The sequence below is a fragment of the Phodopus roborovskii genome, unplaced genomic scaffold (genome assembly GCF_943737965.1).
Source record: "Phodopus roborovskii unplaced genomic scaffold, PHOROB, whole genome shotgun sequence".
Lineage (NCBI taxonomy): Eukaryota > Metazoa > Chordata > Mammalia > Rodentia > Cricetidae > Phodopus > Phodopus roborovskii.
The window spans coordinates 2,946,748-2,967,718 of record NW_026125489.1 but is presented as its reverse complement, the minus strand read 5'-3'; the positions used below and the strand labels follow the sequence as shown (position 1 = coordinate 2,967,718).

At 45.7% G+C, this 20,971-nt stretch overlaps 1 protein-coding gene across 1 annotated transcript in view; it reads left to right on the top strand.

Annotated features, from left to right (window-relative positions):
* The window catches only part of Lrig3 (leucine rich repeats and immunoglobulin like domains 3), a 46,265-nt gene extending 25,516 nt beyond the window's left edge, over positions 1-20,749 (top strand). The window contains exons 4-19 of the mRNA XM_051176153.1: positions 422-553; positions 1,406-1,549; positions 2,638-2,781; positions 3,093-3,236; positions 3,682-3,825; positions 4,767-4,847; positions 5,949-6,020; positions 8,069-8,140; positions 8,656-8,819; positions 12,112-12,432; positions 13,564-13,845; positions 15,078-15,530; positions 16,215-16,373; positions 18,464-18,607; positions 18,704-18,973; positions 20,168-20,749. Coding sequence (XP_051032110.1) covers positions 422-553; positions 1,406-1,549; positions 2,638-2,781; positions 3,093-3,236; positions 3,682-3,825; positions 4,767-4,847; positions 5,949-6,020; positions 8,069-8,140; positions 8,656-8,819; positions 12,112-12,432; positions 13,564-13,845; positions 15,078-15,530; positions 16,215-16,373; positions 18,464-18,607; positions 18,704-18,973; positions 20,168-20,412 — 2,971 coding nt within the window. The 3' untranslated portion in view covers positions 20,413-20,749. The remainder of the gene's footprint in view (positions 1-421; positions 554-1,405; positions 1,550-2,637; positions 2,782-3,092; positions 3,237-3,681; positions 3,826-4,766; positions 4,848-5,948; positions 6,021-8,068; positions 8,141-8,655; positions 8,820-12,111; positions 12,433-13,563; positions 13,846-15,077; positions 15,531-16,214; positions 16,374-18,463; positions 18,608-18,703; positions 18,974-20,167) is intronic.
* The last annotated feature ends 222 nt before the right edge of the window (positions 20,750-20,971 follow it).

The following is a 20,971-nucleotide window of genomic DNA, read 5'->3' as shown; positions in this document are numbered from 1 at the left end:
CATGACTGTTCTTCATATGCTCTAGTGTGAACTCAGGAAATACATGGCCATGAATGTTCTTCACATACTCTAGTGTGAGCTCAGGAAACACATGGCCATGAATGTTCTTCATATGCTCTAGTGTGAGCTCAGGAAATACATGGTCATGACTGACTATTCTTTATATCCTCTAGTGTGAGCTCAGAAAGTACATGGTCATGACTGACTGTTCTTCATATCCTCTAGTGTGAGCTCAGAAAGTACATGGCCATGGGTTGCTATTTGTCTTTGAGAAGTACTTTTTAGATCAGCTAGCTTATCATTCTCCTGAAGGAGTCATGAAGAGGCATGGCTCTTCTCCCATTGGTCTGTGCCGTTGACCTGCTCCCCGACCATTGGTCTGTACCATTGACCTATACCCCTGACTGTGTCTTAATTTCAGGGCTGGGAACAGCATTGATGAAATCCTCCCTGGGCAGCTGGAGGCCTTTCAGTCCCTTGAGGCCCTGGACCTGAGCAACAACAATATTTCAGAACTTAGAACTGCGTTTCCACCCTTACAACTCAAGTATCTGTAAGTGCAATTACTCAAGCCTTTTACCCACATTGAGGATCTTGTTATAATGAGGGTGGGCTTTAAGATTTTACTGTTCTTGGATTGAAATGTAATTTTATTGACTTGAAATAGGCAATAAGCCTAAATAGAGACAATCTTTTTTCTTACCATTTTGTATAAAGAAAAAAAAGTGCCCAAAACTAGAGCCTTTTTATATTCTATTAGTAATTCCACAGAAAGTCTCTATATATCTGTAATCAACATTGCCACCTTGTAAGATGACAGTCATTTCTGTCACTGTGTATTAGTTACTTTTCTTGTTGTTGTCACTCAATTCCTGATAAGAACCCATTTAAGGAAGGGAGGGTCTTAATTTGACTGACAGTTTGAGGGCACAGTCCATCTTGGCAGGGAAGGCATGACGGGAGAAGTGGCAGGTAGCCCTGTCAACAGTGTGGACAGGAAGTTGGACCAGATCACAAAAACCCAAGTCCTGCCCTCTGTGGTCTACTTCTTCTAGCTAGACCCCGCCTCCCAAAGGTTTTACAGCCCTCTGAAGGAGTGCTGTGTTCTGTAGAATAAGAGTTTGAGCACATGAGCCTGCACTGGGCATTTTATATTAAAGCTACAGTCAATCTTTATTTTTGTTATTTTTCTGATACTGGATATGGAACCCAGGGCTTCTTCACACATGGCAGGTAAGGATTCTGTGTAAACCTTAATTTGGTTACAGAGACCTCAATGTTAACAATGTTGAGTGCTCACTGATGGTCAAGTTTTCTGGAGAAGCTATTGCAATGAGGAGATGAAACACATTTTACCTTCCCAAAAGAAACCTGAGCAAACCTCTGACCTTCAAACTCTCAACAGGTATATCAACAGCAACCGAGTTATGTCCATGGAACCTGGGTATTTTGACAATTTAGCGAGCACACTCCTGGTCCTGAAGCTGAATAGGAATCGAATAACAGCCATCCCCCCCAAGATGTTTAAGCTGCCTCATCTGCAGCATCTGTAAGTATGTGTGGCCTCCCGGATGTCATGTTCTCACCTGTACACCTTTGGTGTCTGTGTTCTGATGTCAACAGTAGGGCAGGAGAAGTTAAGGGACCAGCAGGCCATGGCCTTCCCCTTCCGCGGTGAGAGTGGTGGTTCTCCAGTTTGGACAAAGGCTTCCCAGTCATTTCCTGCCAGGTGCTGCCTGAAAAGACATGTTAGACAGTTGATGGAGGATCGAGCAGTGTGATGACTGAGCGGCCCTTTCACAAAGGGGCCATTGTGGACCCAGGGGAACCTCAGGGTCTCTCGGTAGCTGCGGTTTATGAGAATAATGCCAACAACTCCAGGACGCTTTGATAGACTAAGTGGCTGTAAAGAACTGTCTTGTTAAGGACGGTGGAATGGTTTGTGAAGAGACTCCCACAACAGCAGTTTTCAACCCTGGCTGCACATTATAGGGACTTGGGAGCTTTTCAAAAACCCCAGCACCCAGCCTGCACCCTAAACCTATTATACCCAAAACCTCTTGGGGTTGCAATTTGGGCTTCAGGAACTTTCAGAGCTCCCTAGGTTGTTCCAGTGTTCGGTGGAAATGGAGACCTGTAGTCAGCAGGATTCCTGTTTGGTAACACCGGTAACCAACTTGGCATGCATACATATGGAGCAGGATTTCTGTGCCACCCCTGTGTAGACCTCCTGGGATGGTTATCGTTCTGAATCCGCATCAGTGAAAGATGAATATCAATTCCTTTGCTGCTGCCCTTGGTGGACAAGAATGTGGAAATGAAAATCTAATGTACTTCCCGTATTATTCCAAAAATCTATCTTGCATTTTACACAGACATTCACACCCTATAATAAATTGGAGGGAGGGATTCTTGTCAATAAAAAGAATGGATAGGGAGGTGCAGAGCTGTAGCCAGTATGGAAAGTAAATGAAAAAAAAAAAAAGTTTAAATAAGAAAGTCTGGGAATTTCAAAACTTTCTGTGTAGTTTAGCACTGGCTGGGTTAAATATATTATAGTATGGGACACATTTTATTACTACCTCTCAAATTTTATTGTCATGTGGGCTAAGTGCTTAATCCTAACGTCCAATGCAGTGAACTGAACCGGAACAAGATTAAGAACGTGGATGGACTCACATTCCAAGGGCTCGGGGCACTGAAGTCTCTGAAAATGCAGAGAAATGGAGTAACTAAGCTTATGGATGGAGCTTTCTGGGGACTGAACAACATGGAGATCCTGTAAGTCTGGGTTATCACGGTTCCCACTCGGAGGGAGTGACCCCAGGGTACTCGTTGGACCCTTGGTAGCTCTTCTTAGAAAACCCACATTGAATTCTCACGCTGTGCAATCACAGCTATAATCTGCTATTCAGCTATGTCTCAGACCACCTGAGAATTCAGACGTGCATAAATCTTCTGCTGATGTCTTTATATATCAAAGCCAGGTATCTAGGCACACCGGGGATGTGCCATGGGTTGCAGCCAGCCATGCATGTCGAGACTAGATTATGAACTCTGGATCTCGCCTTTGGTTCTCGTTGTACGTGCAGGCAGCTAGACCATAACAATCTCACCGAGATCACCAAAGGCTGGCTCTACGGCTTGCTGATGCTGCGGGAGCTTCACCTGAGCCAGAATGCCATCAACAGGATCAGTGCCGATGCCTGGGAATTCTGCCAGAAACTCAGTGAGCTGTAAGTTGGCCTTCTGTTCTCCTTGGGTTCCAGAGCACAGATCTTGCTGGAGCCGGAGGTTCTTACCACCGATCTGTGACATTTTCATAACAAAGTCTCCCGGGTAACAGCAGCTTTCTTAGGTGCCCCATGCTGTCCTGTGTTTTGATTGTGATGAAGTTGAAGCCAGCTCTGAGCTCTTCAGCTCTGTGGCCCACCGGCAAGGGCAGTCATTGTTTCGTGGACCATTTATTTAATTGTAATTGCTGAGATGAGAAGTAATATTTACCTGGATACTGCTGGGGCAGGGTGTTAAAACAGGGTTATTATAGTTACATATCTTACCTCTCTTTTAGAAAACAGATTATTGTATTGAATGGAAAGAGAAAATCTGGGTGTTTTTGTTGTTGTTGTTGTTTTTTTTTTTTTTTTTTTTTTTTGCTATTGTTGTTGTTGTCCTTTGCAGGGACCTGACTTTCAACCACTTATCTCGGCTAGACGACTCCAGTTTCCTTGGCCTAAGCCTCTTAAATACCCTCCACATTGGGAACAACAAAGTCAGCTACATTGCTGATTGTGCCTTCCGGGGGCTTTCCAGTTTAAAGACTTTGTAAGTTACACATTTTGCTCTTGGTACACGAACCTAATTGGTTCCCTAAATGCACCCAGTTTTCTCCCAGCAGATTTCCTTTGTTGTTGAGGAAATGTGTACAGCCTCAAAAGTGGAGGTCTTAATCTTTCCCAGAGCAGTTTGATTAGAATGGATCCATTTCATCCATGTGTGTTTCTTAAAGAGATGCAAACGGGACACGGTTCTGGGCTGCCCAGTGACTGCAGCTCCCTTTGCAGGATCACTGGGAAATTCAGAACTGCTGGAGAGAGAAATAATTTTAAGTCCGCTGATTTTATATATATATATATATGTATATATATTTATATATACATATATATATATATATACATATATATATATATATATATATATATGATTAAAAATAACCTAGAAGGAAAGAAAAAGGTTATAAGAAGGGCCTTTGAGAGGAGGTGAATGTTGGCTCTTCTGGTTATCCACCATCTGATTTCTGTCTTAAGAGAAAGAAACATGTTGTATTAACTGACCATTTGAAAAACCTGTACAGCATTAATTGAATATTGTGCCAAAAGGGCTTCGGGCTCTTCAGAAACTAGCACCGAGTCCACCTGAGCCATTCCAGAGTGGAAAGATGTGTGGCACACTTTGGTGCGTGCATCCCGTTTGTGTGACGGGAGCTTGGTTTTAAAGTTTAATGTATTCTTCAACTTCAAGTTGTTGGAGACTTCAGGGTGTAGCCATCTTGGTAGAAGGCTCAAAAGGGCTGGGGTTTGGGGAAAGTTTTTTTTTTTGAAATGTTGAATGCGGAGTTCAGGGTGTGAGAGGGGCCTTGTAGAGCTGCGTTTCTTATTCTGAAGTGGGTGGAGCTGGTGGGCGATTGGGTGGCCTTTGGACACACCACCTGGGTGGTGATCTGAGGTTTCTGAGAAGTGTGTCTAAGGAGAACACTGTGTTCTTAGGGATCTGAAAAATAATGAAATCTCATGGACCATTGAAGACATGAACGGAGCCTTCTCTGGGCTGGACAAATTGAGGCGGCTGTGAGTATAATTTGCCTCTTAATTTGCCTCCTGTATGACTAAGATTATTGTCTTAATTGAAGTCATATCCATAAGCTGACATCATAGAGACATTAGAGGTAGATATGTCATCTGGTTGCGCCCTTGGTCCTTCCCCCCCCCCCCAAGCACTAGCTATTGCCCAGGATGTATGCATATTAAGTAGTTTTTCTTCCTTGGATGAAAGGAGGAAATTTCAGTCCCGGAATTTGTCTAACTCATTTGGACATCTGGATAAGAACTTGAAATTTATTTTGACTGCTACCCACTAGGAATGATCACTGTGCTGAAGTGAGCCTGTTCATGTCCACATTCAGTAGCCCCCAACAGTGTGCTATAAGTCGTGAGTTCTCAAATGAAGCAGTCTACCGTGCATCAATCACACTGTGTCAGGGTCCAGAATGGATGCAAACCCTTTATATGTAGCCATGACAATGGTCTTGTAGCTTACGCTGTTTTCATTTGGTGATGAGAGGTATCCACAGAGAAGAAGGGAGCATGGTACACTGTGTGATCCCCAGAGGAACTCAATTGCATCTGTGTCCATTACTCTTCTGTCGCTGTTGTAAAAATGCCATCACCAAAAGCAACTTAAGAGTTTGTTTTGGCTATGGCTCTAGACAGCCAGATGCCCGTGATGGTAGGGAAGGCATGGCAGCAGCGGCGGGAAGCTGGGAAACCACATCTCTGCCACACGAAGAGGAAGCAGAATGGCCTAGAAGTGGGGTGTGCAGTCAGCTCTCAAGGCTGTCCCCAGCGATGCACTTGCTCCTTCATATCCTGAGAGTTCTGTAGCCTTCAGAAACAGTACTACCCACTGGGGACCATGTGTCCAAAGATGGGAGGCCATGGGAGCAATTCCCACTCAGTGTTCTACATGGGGGTGTCTGTTGAATGCTTTGAAATCCATGTTAAATCATGTTGCCGAACATGATATCGGGGCTCCAGTATTTCATTGGAGAAAACAGTATTGTTCACAAATGAGAATCGTGGCCCCTTTTATAAGTGTTCTGCTCCTTATATGACTGTTAAAAAAATTTACTACAGTGTGATTGTACCTCTCCCCCCCCCCCCACCCTCCAGAATACTCCAGGGAAACCGCATTCGATCTGTTACCAAAAAGGCCTTCACTGGTTTGGACGCATTGGAACATCTGTGAGTAGCTGGAATTGAGTTCCTCTAAGGGTGGTCCCAGATGGTTTCTGTTTGTGACTCCTGCAATATGAAACAAACCTATGCCAAGGACACCCTTCCTGTACTATAAAACACGTTTACACATCTACCTGTCTTATTTCCTATTTATTTACAGATGCTTACCTGTTTGTTTTCTTAACACATTTAAGAACATTGCCTACTTATGCTTATTCATCTTTATAAGCAGTGACAACTGTAATTTAAAACAATCCACTCTACATTGGGTCCTTACCATATTCTGGCCATCTTGCCAGGTATATAATTGTCTGTTATTCCATTTAGTACTTACAAGAATACTGTCCAGAAGCTATTGCTACTTAACATTTTAAAAACATTAAATGTGATTCCTGAAGATTCAGGGATTATGTTTAACAGTTAAGATGACTTGAATATTAAAGATTGAAAAGATGTCCTTGAGAGAGAAGCGGTGGAGCTTTGAGTGCATGACATGTCTTGGGAACCTTTGCTGTTACTGTCACTTGTCATAAAATGTACAAACCAGCCCTCTCTGTTCCTTTCTTCTCCTCCCCACACATTAGTTGGGGGTTGCCAGGGAAACACAAGGTTGGGCTTTGTCTGTCTCCAGAAAGGTCCTTTATCCCTGACTACTCAATCCATACCCTGTCTCAGGAACCTTTGGACATATTTGTGAAATGAGATTTCAGGGTGGAGGGTTTCCAGTTACTAAAAGAAGACACTAACTCTGGGGAGTGTTGCTTAAATATTATGACAACTGGCCCAGCCAACTGTTAATATCAACTTCACATTTGCATAGTCAGATCACAGTACAGTTTAGAGTATGTTTGCTCTATGGAGGAATGCTGGTAGCCAAAAGTTTTCCTATATGTTAACCTGGACAAATGTTATAATTGAAATACACATTTGGGTTGTACCTCACTAAGACTGTGTACTCCAGGGTTATCTGTCAGCTGCCTTGTGGGCACCTCCCAACCATACTGGTTGTTCTGACAGAGAGACATGGATTGCCAGCCCCAGCGACAGCTACGCTGTTGGAAATTGCAGAATGAGTCTGCAAAACTGAGTGCTGCCGTGTCAAGCCAAGATTGCTGTTACTGAAACAGATCATTTTCAAAGGAAGACTAGCCAAAGCATTTGTCAACTGGCCCGTTCCATCCCGTTTCTGGGAAAGTGGAATTAGTAGATCAGCAGAGAATTAGCCTCTGCATCAGTTTCCTTTAACCTTCCCTGATTCTCCCAGACTCTTTCCCTACCCAAGTCTGGCACATTCAGTCTTTGTTTTCCAGTCTTCTTGTCTCATTCAACCCCACCCCCATACGCTATGAACTGTGAGAAAGGGGAGGGAGGGAGGGAGGGAGGGAGGGAGGGAGGGAGGGAGTGAGGAAGGGAAGGTGGCCATTGTAGCTGGAAGTTTAATTCCAATCCAACTGCTTTCAACTACTAGTTAAAAATAAAGTCAACACAGAATACCCTCTCTTTTTATGGATGTCCTGCCTGGAACCGTATTTGCTGTAATGAGTACATCTCATGTGAACACGATTGCTTTTGCAGTGATGACCTGTGTGTGACAGAATTAGGCTGGAGTAGAAAATGATGGGCTCAAAGGTCTCCGTCCCCTCTCGTACCAAGCTGCATAGGAGAGCCATCTGTCTCTGGGTCGCTTTAGGAATACCTGCATTAATGTATATCCAAACACATCGGAGAAAGTAGGCCACAGAATTTTTTTTAATGTGTAGTCATAATGAATTAGACTGTACACTTCATTAATAGCAAATTTGAATAATGAGAAATAAATGGCAGGCAGATAAGCCCAGAGCCCTTGAAGAGTCAACACCCTGAGACTGGTGACAGAAATGACACTCCCCTGGTCAGAGCTTTCTGAAGGATTTCACTGCAGTTGGCCCATTCACACATTTCAACAAGGAGTATTTGCTTGCTGAATGGGTGTGCACAGTGGGGTGTGGCCCAGACCTCAAGGACACACCCTGGCCGTAGTTCACCTTGTTCTGTTTGATTTGGCTGTTTTCCAGAGACCTGAGTGACAACGCCATCATGTCTCTGCAGAGCAATGCATTTTCCCAAATGAAGAAACTTCAGCAGCTGTAAGTTTTCCCTTTCTCTTCTCCAGTTGCAAATAAAGCCCAAAAGGGTAGCTGCCATGTGATAATGTCACACACACACACACACACACACACACACACACACACACACACACACAAGAATATCGAGTGCATTCTTACATTATTAATGGTTATACCAGGGAAGTGGGTTGTTTGTTCCCTTGGTTGCAACTGGAATTTCTTTTTCTCTCTGCTTTGAATTTGCAGCTTCAAATTTGTGGGACCGTATATAGTATGGCTCCTAAATATAGTTCCCATTTTTCATTGGTTGGGAATTTTGATGTATCAGCAATTCTGACTCAGTAGACAATAAGAACAACAATGACAAGGCCCCCACTGGCTCAGTCTCTTGCATCTTAAGGTAGACTGTAGAATATTTACAACACCATGCGTTTGGTTTCCAAATTCCTCACTCGGTTAATATTTATTTAAGTTTGACTTGCTTGTAGAAGTCTGCGTTTCATACGAAACAAATTGAATGTAATTCCTCTCCTCAGGCACTTAAATACATCAAGCCTTTTGTGTGATTGCCAGCTAAAATGGCTCCCGCAGTGGGTGGTAGAGAATGACTTCCAGAGCTTCATAAATGCCAGTTGTGCCCACCCTCAACTGCTAAAAGGGAGAAGTATTTTTACCGTCAGCCCAGACGGCTTTGTGTGTGGTGAGTAAAAGTATCATCCTGGAGTTTTTACTAATTCCCTTTTTCCGTCTGTCCATCCAAATAATGGTTCTGAAGAGAAGATTTGTGCCCTCTCAATAGACTTTTCCTTTCCGCTGAGGTAGAGGAAGTGAACCTGTTAATATTTTACCGACGTCGGTAGAGTTTACCGATGGTGCCTTTGTATGTGTTTTAGCATCAACATGGTTCCGTGGCAGGAACGAGATTGGATCTTGAATGAGCTGCAAATTGACCCATCTCCTCCTTTGCTTTCCCCCAATCTTCCTCCCCACACCGGGCTGTGGAGGCTTTGACCCTGGTTCTGTAAATGGCACTTCAGCAGCTGTCTGTGGCGATATTACGTCGACACTGCCTTTCTGGACTTTGCCACTGTTATTTCTAGAGAGCATGGAGAAAATTGCAGTTGCTAGCAGTAGCTTTCAAAGATGATCCCTGAGTCTGGGAGTTGGAGTCTTCTTCTGGGTGTCCCTGGCGGTCACAGCCGGGGCCTCATTGTGCATGGAGCTAGAACTACACCACCGAGCAGCATCTCCAGCTCTACACTCACGCCTCACAATTTTGTTGTTTTTAATTTTTGAGATGGGTTCTCACTCACTCCACAGTCCAGCTGCCTCACTAGGTGGGTTCGTAGCTCTGAGCTACCAGTCCAGGGAACCGGAGGCCTCTTAACAGCTGTTTGTCCCTTTTTAAAAATCAGTGTTCTGTTTTTTAAAAAAAATTTCACTAATTCACATATATGCACAGTTATTTTTCATAGATTCATATATATATGTGAATATATATATATATGGGAAGGAAGAATATGTGTGTGTGTGTGTGTGTGTGTGAGTGTGTGTGTGTGTGTATGTGTGTGTGTGTGTGAGTGTGTGTGTGTGTGAGTGTGTGTGTGTATGTGTGTGTATGTGTGTGTATGTGTGTGTGTGTATGTGAGTGTGTGTGTATGTGTGTGTGTGTGTGAGTGTGTGTGTGTGTGTGTGTGTGTGTGTGTGTATTCCTTTCTCAGCCCTTTTCTCCCCTCCCAGCCCAATGAACCCTGTCTTCCAGCATCCAGCTCCTCTTTTGCTGACCCACTGTGTTCAATAGGACTTGAGTGCAGGAATGTGATTGACTACATTATTATGAAAGGGCAATGTGCTGTAACTGCCTATAGCTTTCAGGGAGGGGTGGGGCCAGCGATAAGCCCCTCCCCCACCCAAGATGGTGTGTTGATGGGCGGTGTCTTGTGCCCATCTTGCTTTCTGTTCTTTAACTCTGTGGTTTGTAGGAAAGAAAACTCCCTAGCCAAAGCATTAGGGTTGCTGAGACGTTAACTATTGGCGGGTAAAGCATGAGGAGGAAGGGCCAGTTTGGATTTATTGTAAATCATTTTAAGATCCATTGTCTTAGCAACCAAGAATCTTAGTGTTTGAAATCTTCTTACCCAGAATTCCTGTGGCTAGCCAGGAACAGACTGTGGTTAAGAAAATAAAGTTTCCATCTCCGATACAGTTTTCTGTCATAGATACCAGGCTGCTCTTTACTCTTTGCTACCTTGGAAACCTTTACAAAAATAAATGTGTGTATAAAACACAGAATCAAAATTTGCTTAAATTTAAGCATGTGTGAGGAGAAACTGCAGGCCCACATTTTACCCTGGCATTTCATACCCAACTACACACTGCTTTGCCTGCAAGTATATCTATATCAGGTTGCAGAGTTTAATGATGCCAGCAATTTTGGGAAATAAAACCTCTGATGTAGGTTTTGGAACCAAGTAAGCTTTTGAAGATCATCCACGAAGCTCCTCCTTCTCCACGTTCCTTATCTCACCGTTGCCTGACCCAGATATGGGAACCGTGCTACCGGAAGACAATCGCATGAGCATCATCCATAGTGCTTGCCAGGGAGACAATCGCATGAACATCATCCATAGCGCTTGCCTATTCTTTCCCTTTCTCCGTGGTGAATCAGAGTATTGCTCTGTGAGATGTGAACCTCAAAGAATCACACAGAAGAAACTGCCCTATTTAACAAACCACAGGCATAGGGTTGGAAGCTGGTAAGCAGCTCCCTGCTTCTGTTCACGGCTCCGGAAGCTTGCCATTTCTGATTAGCCAGAAGTCCATGTTGGGAGATCTGGTTGTTTCCTTCAGGGTTTATTTAGGCCATCTCTGAGAAACTGGAGTTCAAAAAAGGTAACTCTTCCAAAAAGTAACAGAGAACTAAAAATAACTGCTTAGAAGGAGAGAGTTGCCCAGCTCTAATTATAATGTAGCCCCGACAGGCTGTCCAGCAGCGTGTTGATGTCCCGCTTCAGGCTCCAGCCAGTGTGCTAGCCTGAACATGCTTTTTCATTTGCATGACTACTTTTGGCTTTTTTGTTTGTTTGCTTTTTTGCTCATTGCTGTCTTTTCTTAATGTATTTATGTGTGTGTGTGTGCTGGTTTGTCCGTGTGCATCGTGTGTACTCAGGTGCCCATAGGGCCAGAAGAGTAGAGGCTTTTATGAGCTGAGCGCTGTGGGGCCAGGTCTCCCCAGTCATTTTTTGCTATCTTGACTGTGGGTTGTGATGATACACCTCTGATGCTTGCTTGCTTATGTTTTATTTGATGTTTCTGATGGGGAACCTGGGCAAAAGGTTGCTGAGGATAGCATTCAAGGATCACCTGTGAGACTGGGCGTTTTCAAACTGCTTTTCTTCTTCCTTTAAAAAAACCAGTCTTACTTTGAATGGTAGCTAATATGGTGACTATGGTAAGTATACTTGTATATGGGTACACTGTGGCAGTTGGGTACCTAGAAATGAAGATGTCCTATAAGCTGACCAGGTACCCGGTAGATCCATCACCTCAAACGTAAATCATTTCCTGGGGCTGGGGACTTTGCAAATCCTCTCTACAGGCTCTTTTAAAACAATCACCTAATTGCCTTACACCACTGCAACACTCGGTTTTAAATATGGCCTGATTTCCCTTGTGCCTCCTCAACTGCTCCTCTTACACTTCCACGAAATACCAGACACGTGGCATAAACTTTTATGAACATGCAAGATAACACTTCTCTCAGGAAATGATGGCAGGGCCTTTGTCTCCACTGGACTCCAGCCGGTTACCTATGAGCATTCTCCCAGGTTGTCGCTCAGCGCTGGGGCAGCTGACGTGTCTGTAACGCGCCAGCATGGGGTCAACCCTGAGCTACCCTACCCTCTACATTTTCCCCCGGTGCGGGCATCTGAGCGGCCGTGTACTCTGAGGGCTTCATATCTCTTTGTTTCCTCCCTCTCTGTTTTAAATAGATGATTTCCCCAAACCCCAGATCACGGTTCAACCAGAAACGCAGTCGGCAATAAAAGGCTCCAACGTGAGCTTTACCTGCTCGGCTGCCAGCAGCAGCGACTCCCCAATGACTTTCGCTTGGAAAAAAGACAACGAGCTACTACAGGAGGCTGAGATGGAGAACTACGCACACTTGCGGGCGCAGGGAGGCGAGGTGATGGAGTACACCACCATCCTGAGGCTGCGCAGTGTGGAGTTCAGCAGTGAAGGAAAATACCAGTGCGTCATCTCCAACCACTTCGGTTCATCGTACTCGGTCAAAGCCAAGCTCACCGTGAACAGTACGTGACCCGCTTTCCTCCGGTGCTGTAAGACACTGTTCAGAAACAGCTACAGTGTCTGTCTGCTCCCCTCCCCCTCTCCTCCCCACCCCCGCTTTTCTTGCTCATAGTTTCCCACCTGGCTACACTAAATCACTATTTTATTATTATTATTTGTACTTCAAGCAGTGGTTATGTGGGATTCGCCTCTCTGACATGTGGAAGGATGATCCAGAATTAAAATGAGCCAGATAACTTTGGCTCTCCCTGGGGCATGGTGATGTGTAGGGCCACACAGCATGCTGCCTTTAACTGAGCTCTGGACGCAAACCCCGCCTGGTACCTATATCTTCCAATTAGAGATGAGCATGGATGCTCACAACTGTCTGAAGCTATGGTTCCAAGGGATCCCACACTCTCCCACTGACAAAACATAAATGCACAAAAAAAAAAAAAAAAAGCCAAGTGCCCTTCCTAGAAATGTCACCATCTATAAATCGGATATAAATCGGATAATGCATGTGTCAGTGGCTTGATAGAGCACCTTGGCGTTTGGGTGGTGCTCCCTACATGCATGCATAGTGGCCACTGTAAGTAAACAGTGGTGCTGTAGCATCATTTGCATGGCAGGCATACAGTTCCACGGTTCTAGGACTGTGTTTTGGATGCTCTCTACTTTACCATTTTAACTGCTAATATATGCCTGCTAGAAGATTTGGAATGTGATTTATTAATGGATTCACTGGGCAGGCAGTTGCTAAGGCCTGGCTCATAGGAGAATTTAAAGGTGGAATGGGATAAAAATCACAAAATGTTAGGTCCTGCAGGACCGGCAGGAAAATGGATGTCAGTGAACGGTCCCTGTATGGAGAGATTTACTGATTTGCCCAAGATCCCACACTTAGTTATTGACAAAATTAAAATGTGGCCAGGAGGATCTTCCACCTGAAGATCCTGTGACCCGGGTGCCATTCTGACTTCCATGACGCCTGCTCCTGTGCGAGGCAGAGCAAGCGATTAGTTTAGTTTCTCTGTCTTAGAGTAATGAAGCTGCTGTGCCTAAGTCAGGTGTCTCCATGAGTATCTGGGAGAGGAGCTGTGCAGGTGACCCTGGGAACACCGGTCACACCTGCTTGGCTTTTGTGATTTCAGTGTTGCCTTCCTTCACCAAGACCCCCATGGACCTCACCATCCGAGCCGGGGCCATGGCCCGCCTGGAGTGTGCTGCAGTGGGACACCCTGCACCGCAGATAGCCTGGCAGAAAGACGGAGGCACAGACTTCCCAGCTGCCCGGGAGCGGCGTATGCACGTGATGCCCGAGGACGACGTCTTCTTCATAGTGGACGTGAAGATCGAGGACATCGGGGTGTACAGCTGCACGGCGCAGAACAGTGCAGGGAGCGTGTCCGCCAATGCAACCCTGACTGTGCTAGGTGAGGCAGACGGTTTCTTCAAAGTGTGTAAGAAAGTGTCTGTCGGTGGATGGGGAGCTCTGTTCCCTTTGTGCCACCTGCCATGTCTTCTGTGGCTCTTTTCCCACCTACCTAAACCGTGTTCGTCACATTTGGAACTTGTTCATAATTCCTGAGTCTTTGGTTGAGTTTCAGTAACCTCCCGAGATGCTGGATAATAGAGGAGGTCTTTCAGTGTTTTCATACAGACCTAGGGATCTGGCATGGGAAACTTAATTTTAAAAAGATAAGCACGAGGCTGGAGAGGGGGCTCAGTAGTTTAGAGTGTGTACTGCTCACTGCTTCCGACTAACCAAGTTTGGTTCCCACCACCTCTGCCAGTTCACACCTGGCTTTAACTCCAGCTCCAGGGAGCCCACCACCTCTGCCAGTTCACACCTGGCTTTAACTCCAGCTCCAGGGTTCCCACCACCTCTGCCAGTTCACACCTGGCTTTAACTCCAGCTCCAGGGAGCCCACCACCTCTGCCAGTTCACACCTGGCTTTAACTCCAGCTCCAGGGAGCCCACCACCTCTGCCAGTTCACACCTGGCTTTAACTCCAGCTCCAGGGAGCCCACCACCTCTGCCAGTTCACACCTGGCTTTAACTCCAGCTCCAGGGTTCCCACCACCTCTGCCAGTTCACACCTGGCTTTAACTCCAGCTCCAGGGAGCCCACCACCTCTGCCAGTTCACACCTGGCTTTAACTCCAGCTCCAGGGAGCCCACCACCTCTGCCAGTTCACACCTGGCTTTAACTCCAGCTCCAGGGTTCCCACCACCTCTGCCCTCCACAGGAATCTCCTGCGCTCACATTCCCACACAGACACATGCGTACCATATACATAACTAAAAGGAATAAAAAGAAATGTTTAAACAGCGGTCAACTTCTTCAAAGTGTCGACATAGTCGTTTGAATGAGATCGTCTTTATTGATCGTTTTCTAGATAAAAAAAAAAAAAAAAAAGCTTTATCTTCCCACCGCTAACGTACTAACCTTGGTACGAGTGAGTGAGGGAGATTGAGGTAAACACGCGTACATTTCACCCTTAACTGGTGGGATGGGTGATGCCAGCCAAGGTTGCCTTGTTTTGGGGGCTCTTTAATGCGCTTGTCCAATGAGCTGTAGGAGTACACAGTTTAAGTAAATTCACCCGCCAGGTCTCATGTGGAACCCAGTTTTCATTTATGAAACCAAAACCTGTGCTTTCAGAGACGCCGTCGTTTCTGCGGCCCCTGCTAGACAGAACTGTCACCAAGGGGGAAACGGCGGTCCTGCAGTGTATCGCTGGCGGGAGCCCACCCCCCAGGCTGAACTGGACAAAAGATGACAGCCCGTTGGTGGTGACCGAGAGGCACTTTTTCGCAGCAGGCAATCAGCTGCTGATTATCGTGGACTCGGATGTCAGCGATGCCGGAAAGTACACGTGCGAGATGTCCAATACCCTCGGCACAGAGAGAGGCAACATGCGCCTCAGCGTCATCCCTACTCCTACCTGCGACTCCCCTCACATGACGGCCCCGTCCTTAGACGATGACGGGTGGGCCACCGTGGGCGTGGTGATCATAGCCGTGGTTTGCTGTGTGGTAGGCACGTCCCTCGTGTGGGTGGTCATCATATACCACACAAGGCGGAGGAATGAAGACTGCAGCATTACCAACACAGGTGTGTAAACACAGGCTTGGCCCGGGACGCGGCGGCCATGTGTGTTTGTGGTTTTGTAGACATTCCCTCCTAGGATGTGTCTTCCAGCCTGAGTCTGTCTCAGAAGGGTGACTCATTTGCTGCAAGCTGTAGGAATATGGGCAGCTGAAAATTACACTCCAGCCTGAAATAACGCTGATGCATAAAGATTAATCTCTTTATTAAAACCTCATCGGGATATCCTGATGAAATACAAAGCATGGAGTGAAAAAGCCCATTTCCAGGATGGGCACAGGGAGGCAGGTGCCACCAGTGAGTTGGCTCACCCTCGGTAGAACTTTATGTTCTGAGTATGCACGTACACACAGCCTGGTAGGCTTTCGTGATGGAGATTGACTGCAAAGTCTGCTGCTGATGAGATGGAGAGAGACTCAAAGACTAAATTCCCATTTTCAAGTCATTACCTTTTGATTTTGAACATATGGTTTTGAAGTTTGGGCAGACATGTATTTCGTGGGTAAAAATTAGCTCATGGCCCAGAGTTGAAAAGCAGCCATGTGCCATTCCTGGTTTTTTTTTTTTTTTTTCCCAGAATAGATCTTCCTTTATTAACGTTACAGAAACCAGAACAGTCTATACTATATCCTGTCAGTGCCGGAAGCCTTGGGGCGAGGCTATTGATGGAATGCTGTTGTTTGATTACAGATGAGACCAATTTGCCGGCCGATATCCCTAGTTATTTGTCATCGCAGGGAACGTTAGCTGACAGACAGGATGGGTATATCTCCTCAGAAAGCGGAAGTCACCAACAGTTCGTTACGTCTTCAGGAGGTGGATTTTTCTTACCACAACATGACGGTGCTGGTGAGTGTCTACGCTGTCCATGTTGCTTTGAAGTCACAGGGGGATGTCCTAGATGTAGCAGTGATTTTCAGAAGAAATTGATAACAGTGATGAGGGCCTGGTGAAGGATCTCTAGCACAGCAGCGGTCTCTCCCTCTCCCTCCTCCTCCTCTCCTCCCCTCCTCCCCCTTGTTTTTTTCTAGAATGGATATTCAAGTTTTATTAAAGACTAGCTACTGTGGAATGACACACATGAGTGAATTCTCAGATAAAGGGAATCACCCCACCCCAGTAGGAATAGAGCCCTTTTGTAGCTACTGGTGGAATAGACGCAAGCAAGAAAATGAATGACCAGCGCAAGTAAAACTTTAAATCACAGAACAAAGAAACTTAAGGAAATGGTAGAAAATTAACATACTCCTGGGTCGGAAGAAATGCATGTTGAGGAAAATTGCCGTACTGTCAGAAGCCATCTACAGATTCGGGGCAGTGGCACAAAATGCCCGTGTCTGGAGCGATGGCTCAGCTGGTAGGCTTTCCTACTGCCCCTCCTGTTCCTCCAGAGGACTTGGTTCCCAGTGGCTCACATATACCTGTAATCGTGTGTGTGTGTGTGTGTGTGTGTGTGTGTGTGTGTGTGTATGTGCGTGCGCGTGCACGCGCGTGTGTGTGTACGCGCAGATGCACACATACACACGTATTTTATATCCTTTGGTTAAATCCTCAAAAAACACCTTTTTTAATGGTAAGAAGGAGACAGGCAAATTAGGTCAGGTCTAGTTTCTCTGGAGCATGTCCTATTTCCCTCACATTGCAAATGTTCCTTGGCACCGAACGTCCTGTGTTGGAGTTTCTTGCATAGTGTAAGGAGCCAGGTGGCTTAAAGATGGCCAGGGAAAGCTGATGTCAGCCCATTGTAGGTGCCTTAGGTATCTGAGACTAAAGATGGAGGAAGCATGCGTACGGTACAGGACGGTCTCGTCACAGACCCATCGCCTGTGTACAACGGGCAGATGCAGCTTTCCCAGATAGGTGGTTTAAAGGGAAAATGGAAAACTACGTACATAGGGCTTGGCATGCACCAAAGCCTCTGCATGTGAAAAGCTGCCGAGTCTGGTCTCGGCATCTTATCTTTCACCACAAGCCTTTATGGAGCGTTTATATTTGCTCTGTACCAGACCACATAGTTGGGAAGGAAGCCTACTTGTTTTCAGCTTCAGTTTAGTTGCTGGTGGGACAAATACGTACCCAAAGGAAAATAAAAGACAGACAAGCTGACTACGGAGATGTACTTGCGGAGACAGTAGAGCTGAAGACCCAAGCACAAAGTGAGTGTGAATGTTGGCCAAGAGCACAGACCCAGCTTCAGTCAGGTAGAGCGCTGCTAAATGAGAACACATGAGGGGAAATCGTAAGGGACAGACAGGGCTGAGGCACACAAGTGGCAGGCTGGCCTTGAAGGTGGCATTCTCCCAGGGCAGCTCCAGGGGCCCCCAACATTGCCAAGCCTCAGTGTGCTTCTCTCTTAGACCATAGCGCGCCCATCCTCTACCTCCGTGGCAACGTTGAGGAGAACCCATCCTTAATCCACTGCTAACTGTTGGATCGTTTCATGTTTAATTGGACTACCGGGACGTGTTTTGGTTTGGCTTGGTTTCAGGCAGGACAATAAAAAGATTACTAGTCAAGTGCCGATCCCTGAGTCTGGTCATCTTGAACATTTTAGAGACGGCTGTAATGCTGAGCATTCAGACCATGGCTACATGGGTAGATCTGCTTCCCTTGGAATCCAGATGGGGCTAGCAACACGGTTGGCACACTAAACTCGATGGCTTATCAGGACTTTCTGTAGCTGCCCTGATTGGTGGATCCCAATTTGAAACATTGACAGTCAGGGCCCAAGGATAGCTTGAATGGAACATTCATTACAAGCCCAGCTTGTATATATAAATTCCTGTATATGTGTGTACCTCTGGTTTTTGTTTTTTTGTTTGTTTGTAATCACATTCTAGCCATGTTTTCTTCTGCAAATACGGAAAATGCAGAACCAGAGAGAATGTTGAATGGCATTTAATGCAACCAGTTTGGTGACTCAGGTTTGTGTTTTAAAGGGGCCTGCCACATTGACAATGCCAGTGAGGTGGACTTGGAAGCTGACCCTGATCCGTTTCTCTGCCCATTTGTGGGCTCTGCAGGCCCTGTGTACCTGAAGGGAAGCGTGTACGGCCCAGACCCGTTTGATGTCTATCTCCCAGGTATGGATTTCTTGACTGAATACAGTTCTGCTTCCTGAAAAAGACTCCCCCGGGTGCTTACCGTGTCTCCTTCTATTGTGGGTCCCAACTGGAAAGGTTGCAGTTCCGACCCAAGGATAGCTCTGATGGACCCCTGTGAGCCCAGCTACATGAGGAAGGACTGCTTCCCGTGTGCGCATCCCTCAGACGAGCCCTGTGAACGGAGCCGCAACAGCATCCCGTGGCCACACTCGAGAAAGCTCATGAACTCCACGTACTCTGAGAACGAGGGCGCTGCGGTTCAGACTCCGTGTGTAAACACGTCCTCCTCGGATTTCAGTGCCAGTCAGGAACCAGCATCGGCCACTTCAAGTAACTCTTTCATGGGTGAGTTTAGCAAGCTGGGAATCACCTAACTTCCCTGACTCAGACTCTGCCTCGCTTGAGACAGTGGTTTCATTAGTAAGGTTACTGCGATGTCCTCTGAGTGGCAGATGTTTCCCAAATGCTGTCAGGGCTGGGGATTGCGTGCGGTTATATATTTAATCTGTGCCTGAGCTCCGGGAGCTTTCTGGGCTATGCTGTGTGTGGCATGTTCGAGACAAGAGTTGGGGGGATGAATTAGGAGCTGAGTTTGTCAGCCCTGTGGAAAAGTGGTTTTAGGTCCTGGCAGCCTGAGGGTGGAGCCGTATTCCCAGCGTGGTTGTGGTTTAATACGTCTGAACTCACAGCAGAAGCCAGGAAAGCAGCATCATACCTAGCCTGGCTTCAGACAGCCGAGACGGTCCTTGGTGGAGGCCCACGGTGCCTGCCCGGCCAGCCAGTGCACTTAGACAGCGGCTAGCAACGAGGGTAGATTGTGAGAAACTTTTTTTTTGTTTTGTTTTTGGTCTCATTGTGGGAACAGTCGAAGGGATGAACAGAGTGGGTGTTCTTTTTACTGAGTGAAGCAATCAGAGGAACAGGCCTCGGCCTGCCGTGGTGTGTTTTTGCATTCTTCGTTTGTTTTTAAAGGAAAATCCCAAAGCATTTTACTGAGGTGTTGGAGAAATTCACCCGTTGTCCCGGTATGATTATATACCTTCCTAAAGAAAGAAAAAAAAAAAAAAGGACAGTATGTTAGTATGTTCTGCAGAACTAGGGCAGGCATTTTAGTTATTTAGTTAATTAATTAAATATGGATGATATTTTACTGCAGTTGAGGAAACGGCAAGACCAGGGTGTCGAAAGACACTGGCTGCGAATCGCGCAACCTCCATCTGGAGAATTGGGCTCACAGACCCTCAAGCAAGCGCTCCAGGGACAGTTTTCCATCGACAGACTTCGGGAACTTGAGTGATTAATGTTACTAAGGGTCATGAGAAAAACATTAAGTGGACATATTCATGTGGTGGCTTTAAGTAAGCGGTGTGCAGGTGTTCCGGGCTGCATTCTGTAAACAGTGTGTTCACACCTACACCTGCACAAGACTCTGGGAAAAGCTGCTTCTTTGTGTTAATGGAGACATGCTCGCTCCTTTCCGTGTTCACTTACATACTTGCAAAAGGACCCATGCGCTCATGGGATTTTCTTTTCTTGCAGGTACCTTTGGAAAACCTCTGAGGAGACCTCACCTGGATGCCTTTTCGAGCTTTGCAAAGCCACCAGACTGTCAGCCAAGCCCCTTTCGTGTGACAGCACATTCCTCTCCAGAGTTGGACTCTGAATCAGAGGAAGAAGAGAAAGAAAGGACAGATTCCCAGGGGGAAAATCACAGATGTACTTACCAACAGATATTAGACGCTTCCAGGACTCCAGACTGCCAGCCTTGTGACTTGGACACATAGACTGGATGGGTCCAGAGGAAATCTTCCACACACTACCTCATCTGGGCTTCTATTTAAAAGAGACAGAATGCTATGTTTTTAAATGGACTTACAAAGTTTAAAAAGGAAAAAAAACTTTATTTATACAGAGGAACCAAAATTACAAAAAGTTATAAAAATTTTTATACTGGGAATAACTTTCATATAAAATGTGTTTTTAAAAAGTATTTTATAACTTTGTTTTATATGAAAAGATATCTTATGTAAATTAATGGTATAAGTCCATGAGTATTTTATGTATTTTTATAAAGCCAGATTTCTTTTTATTGAAGAATGAGAACTAAAGCTTTTTAAATAATCCCATCTTACACAATTTTTTTTTGATGGAGGCCACTTCATACTATTTTGCACATTACATTCAACAAAATGTCATTTGGTGGTGCCAATCCCCATTTATAAATAATAGATTTTACTGTTTTTCATGCATTTTAGGCCTGTTTCATTTGCATTATCACATCTCAAGTGAATTAAAGTTATATTTAACATATTAAAGTACAGCCAAAGGGCCCATTCAGCCCAC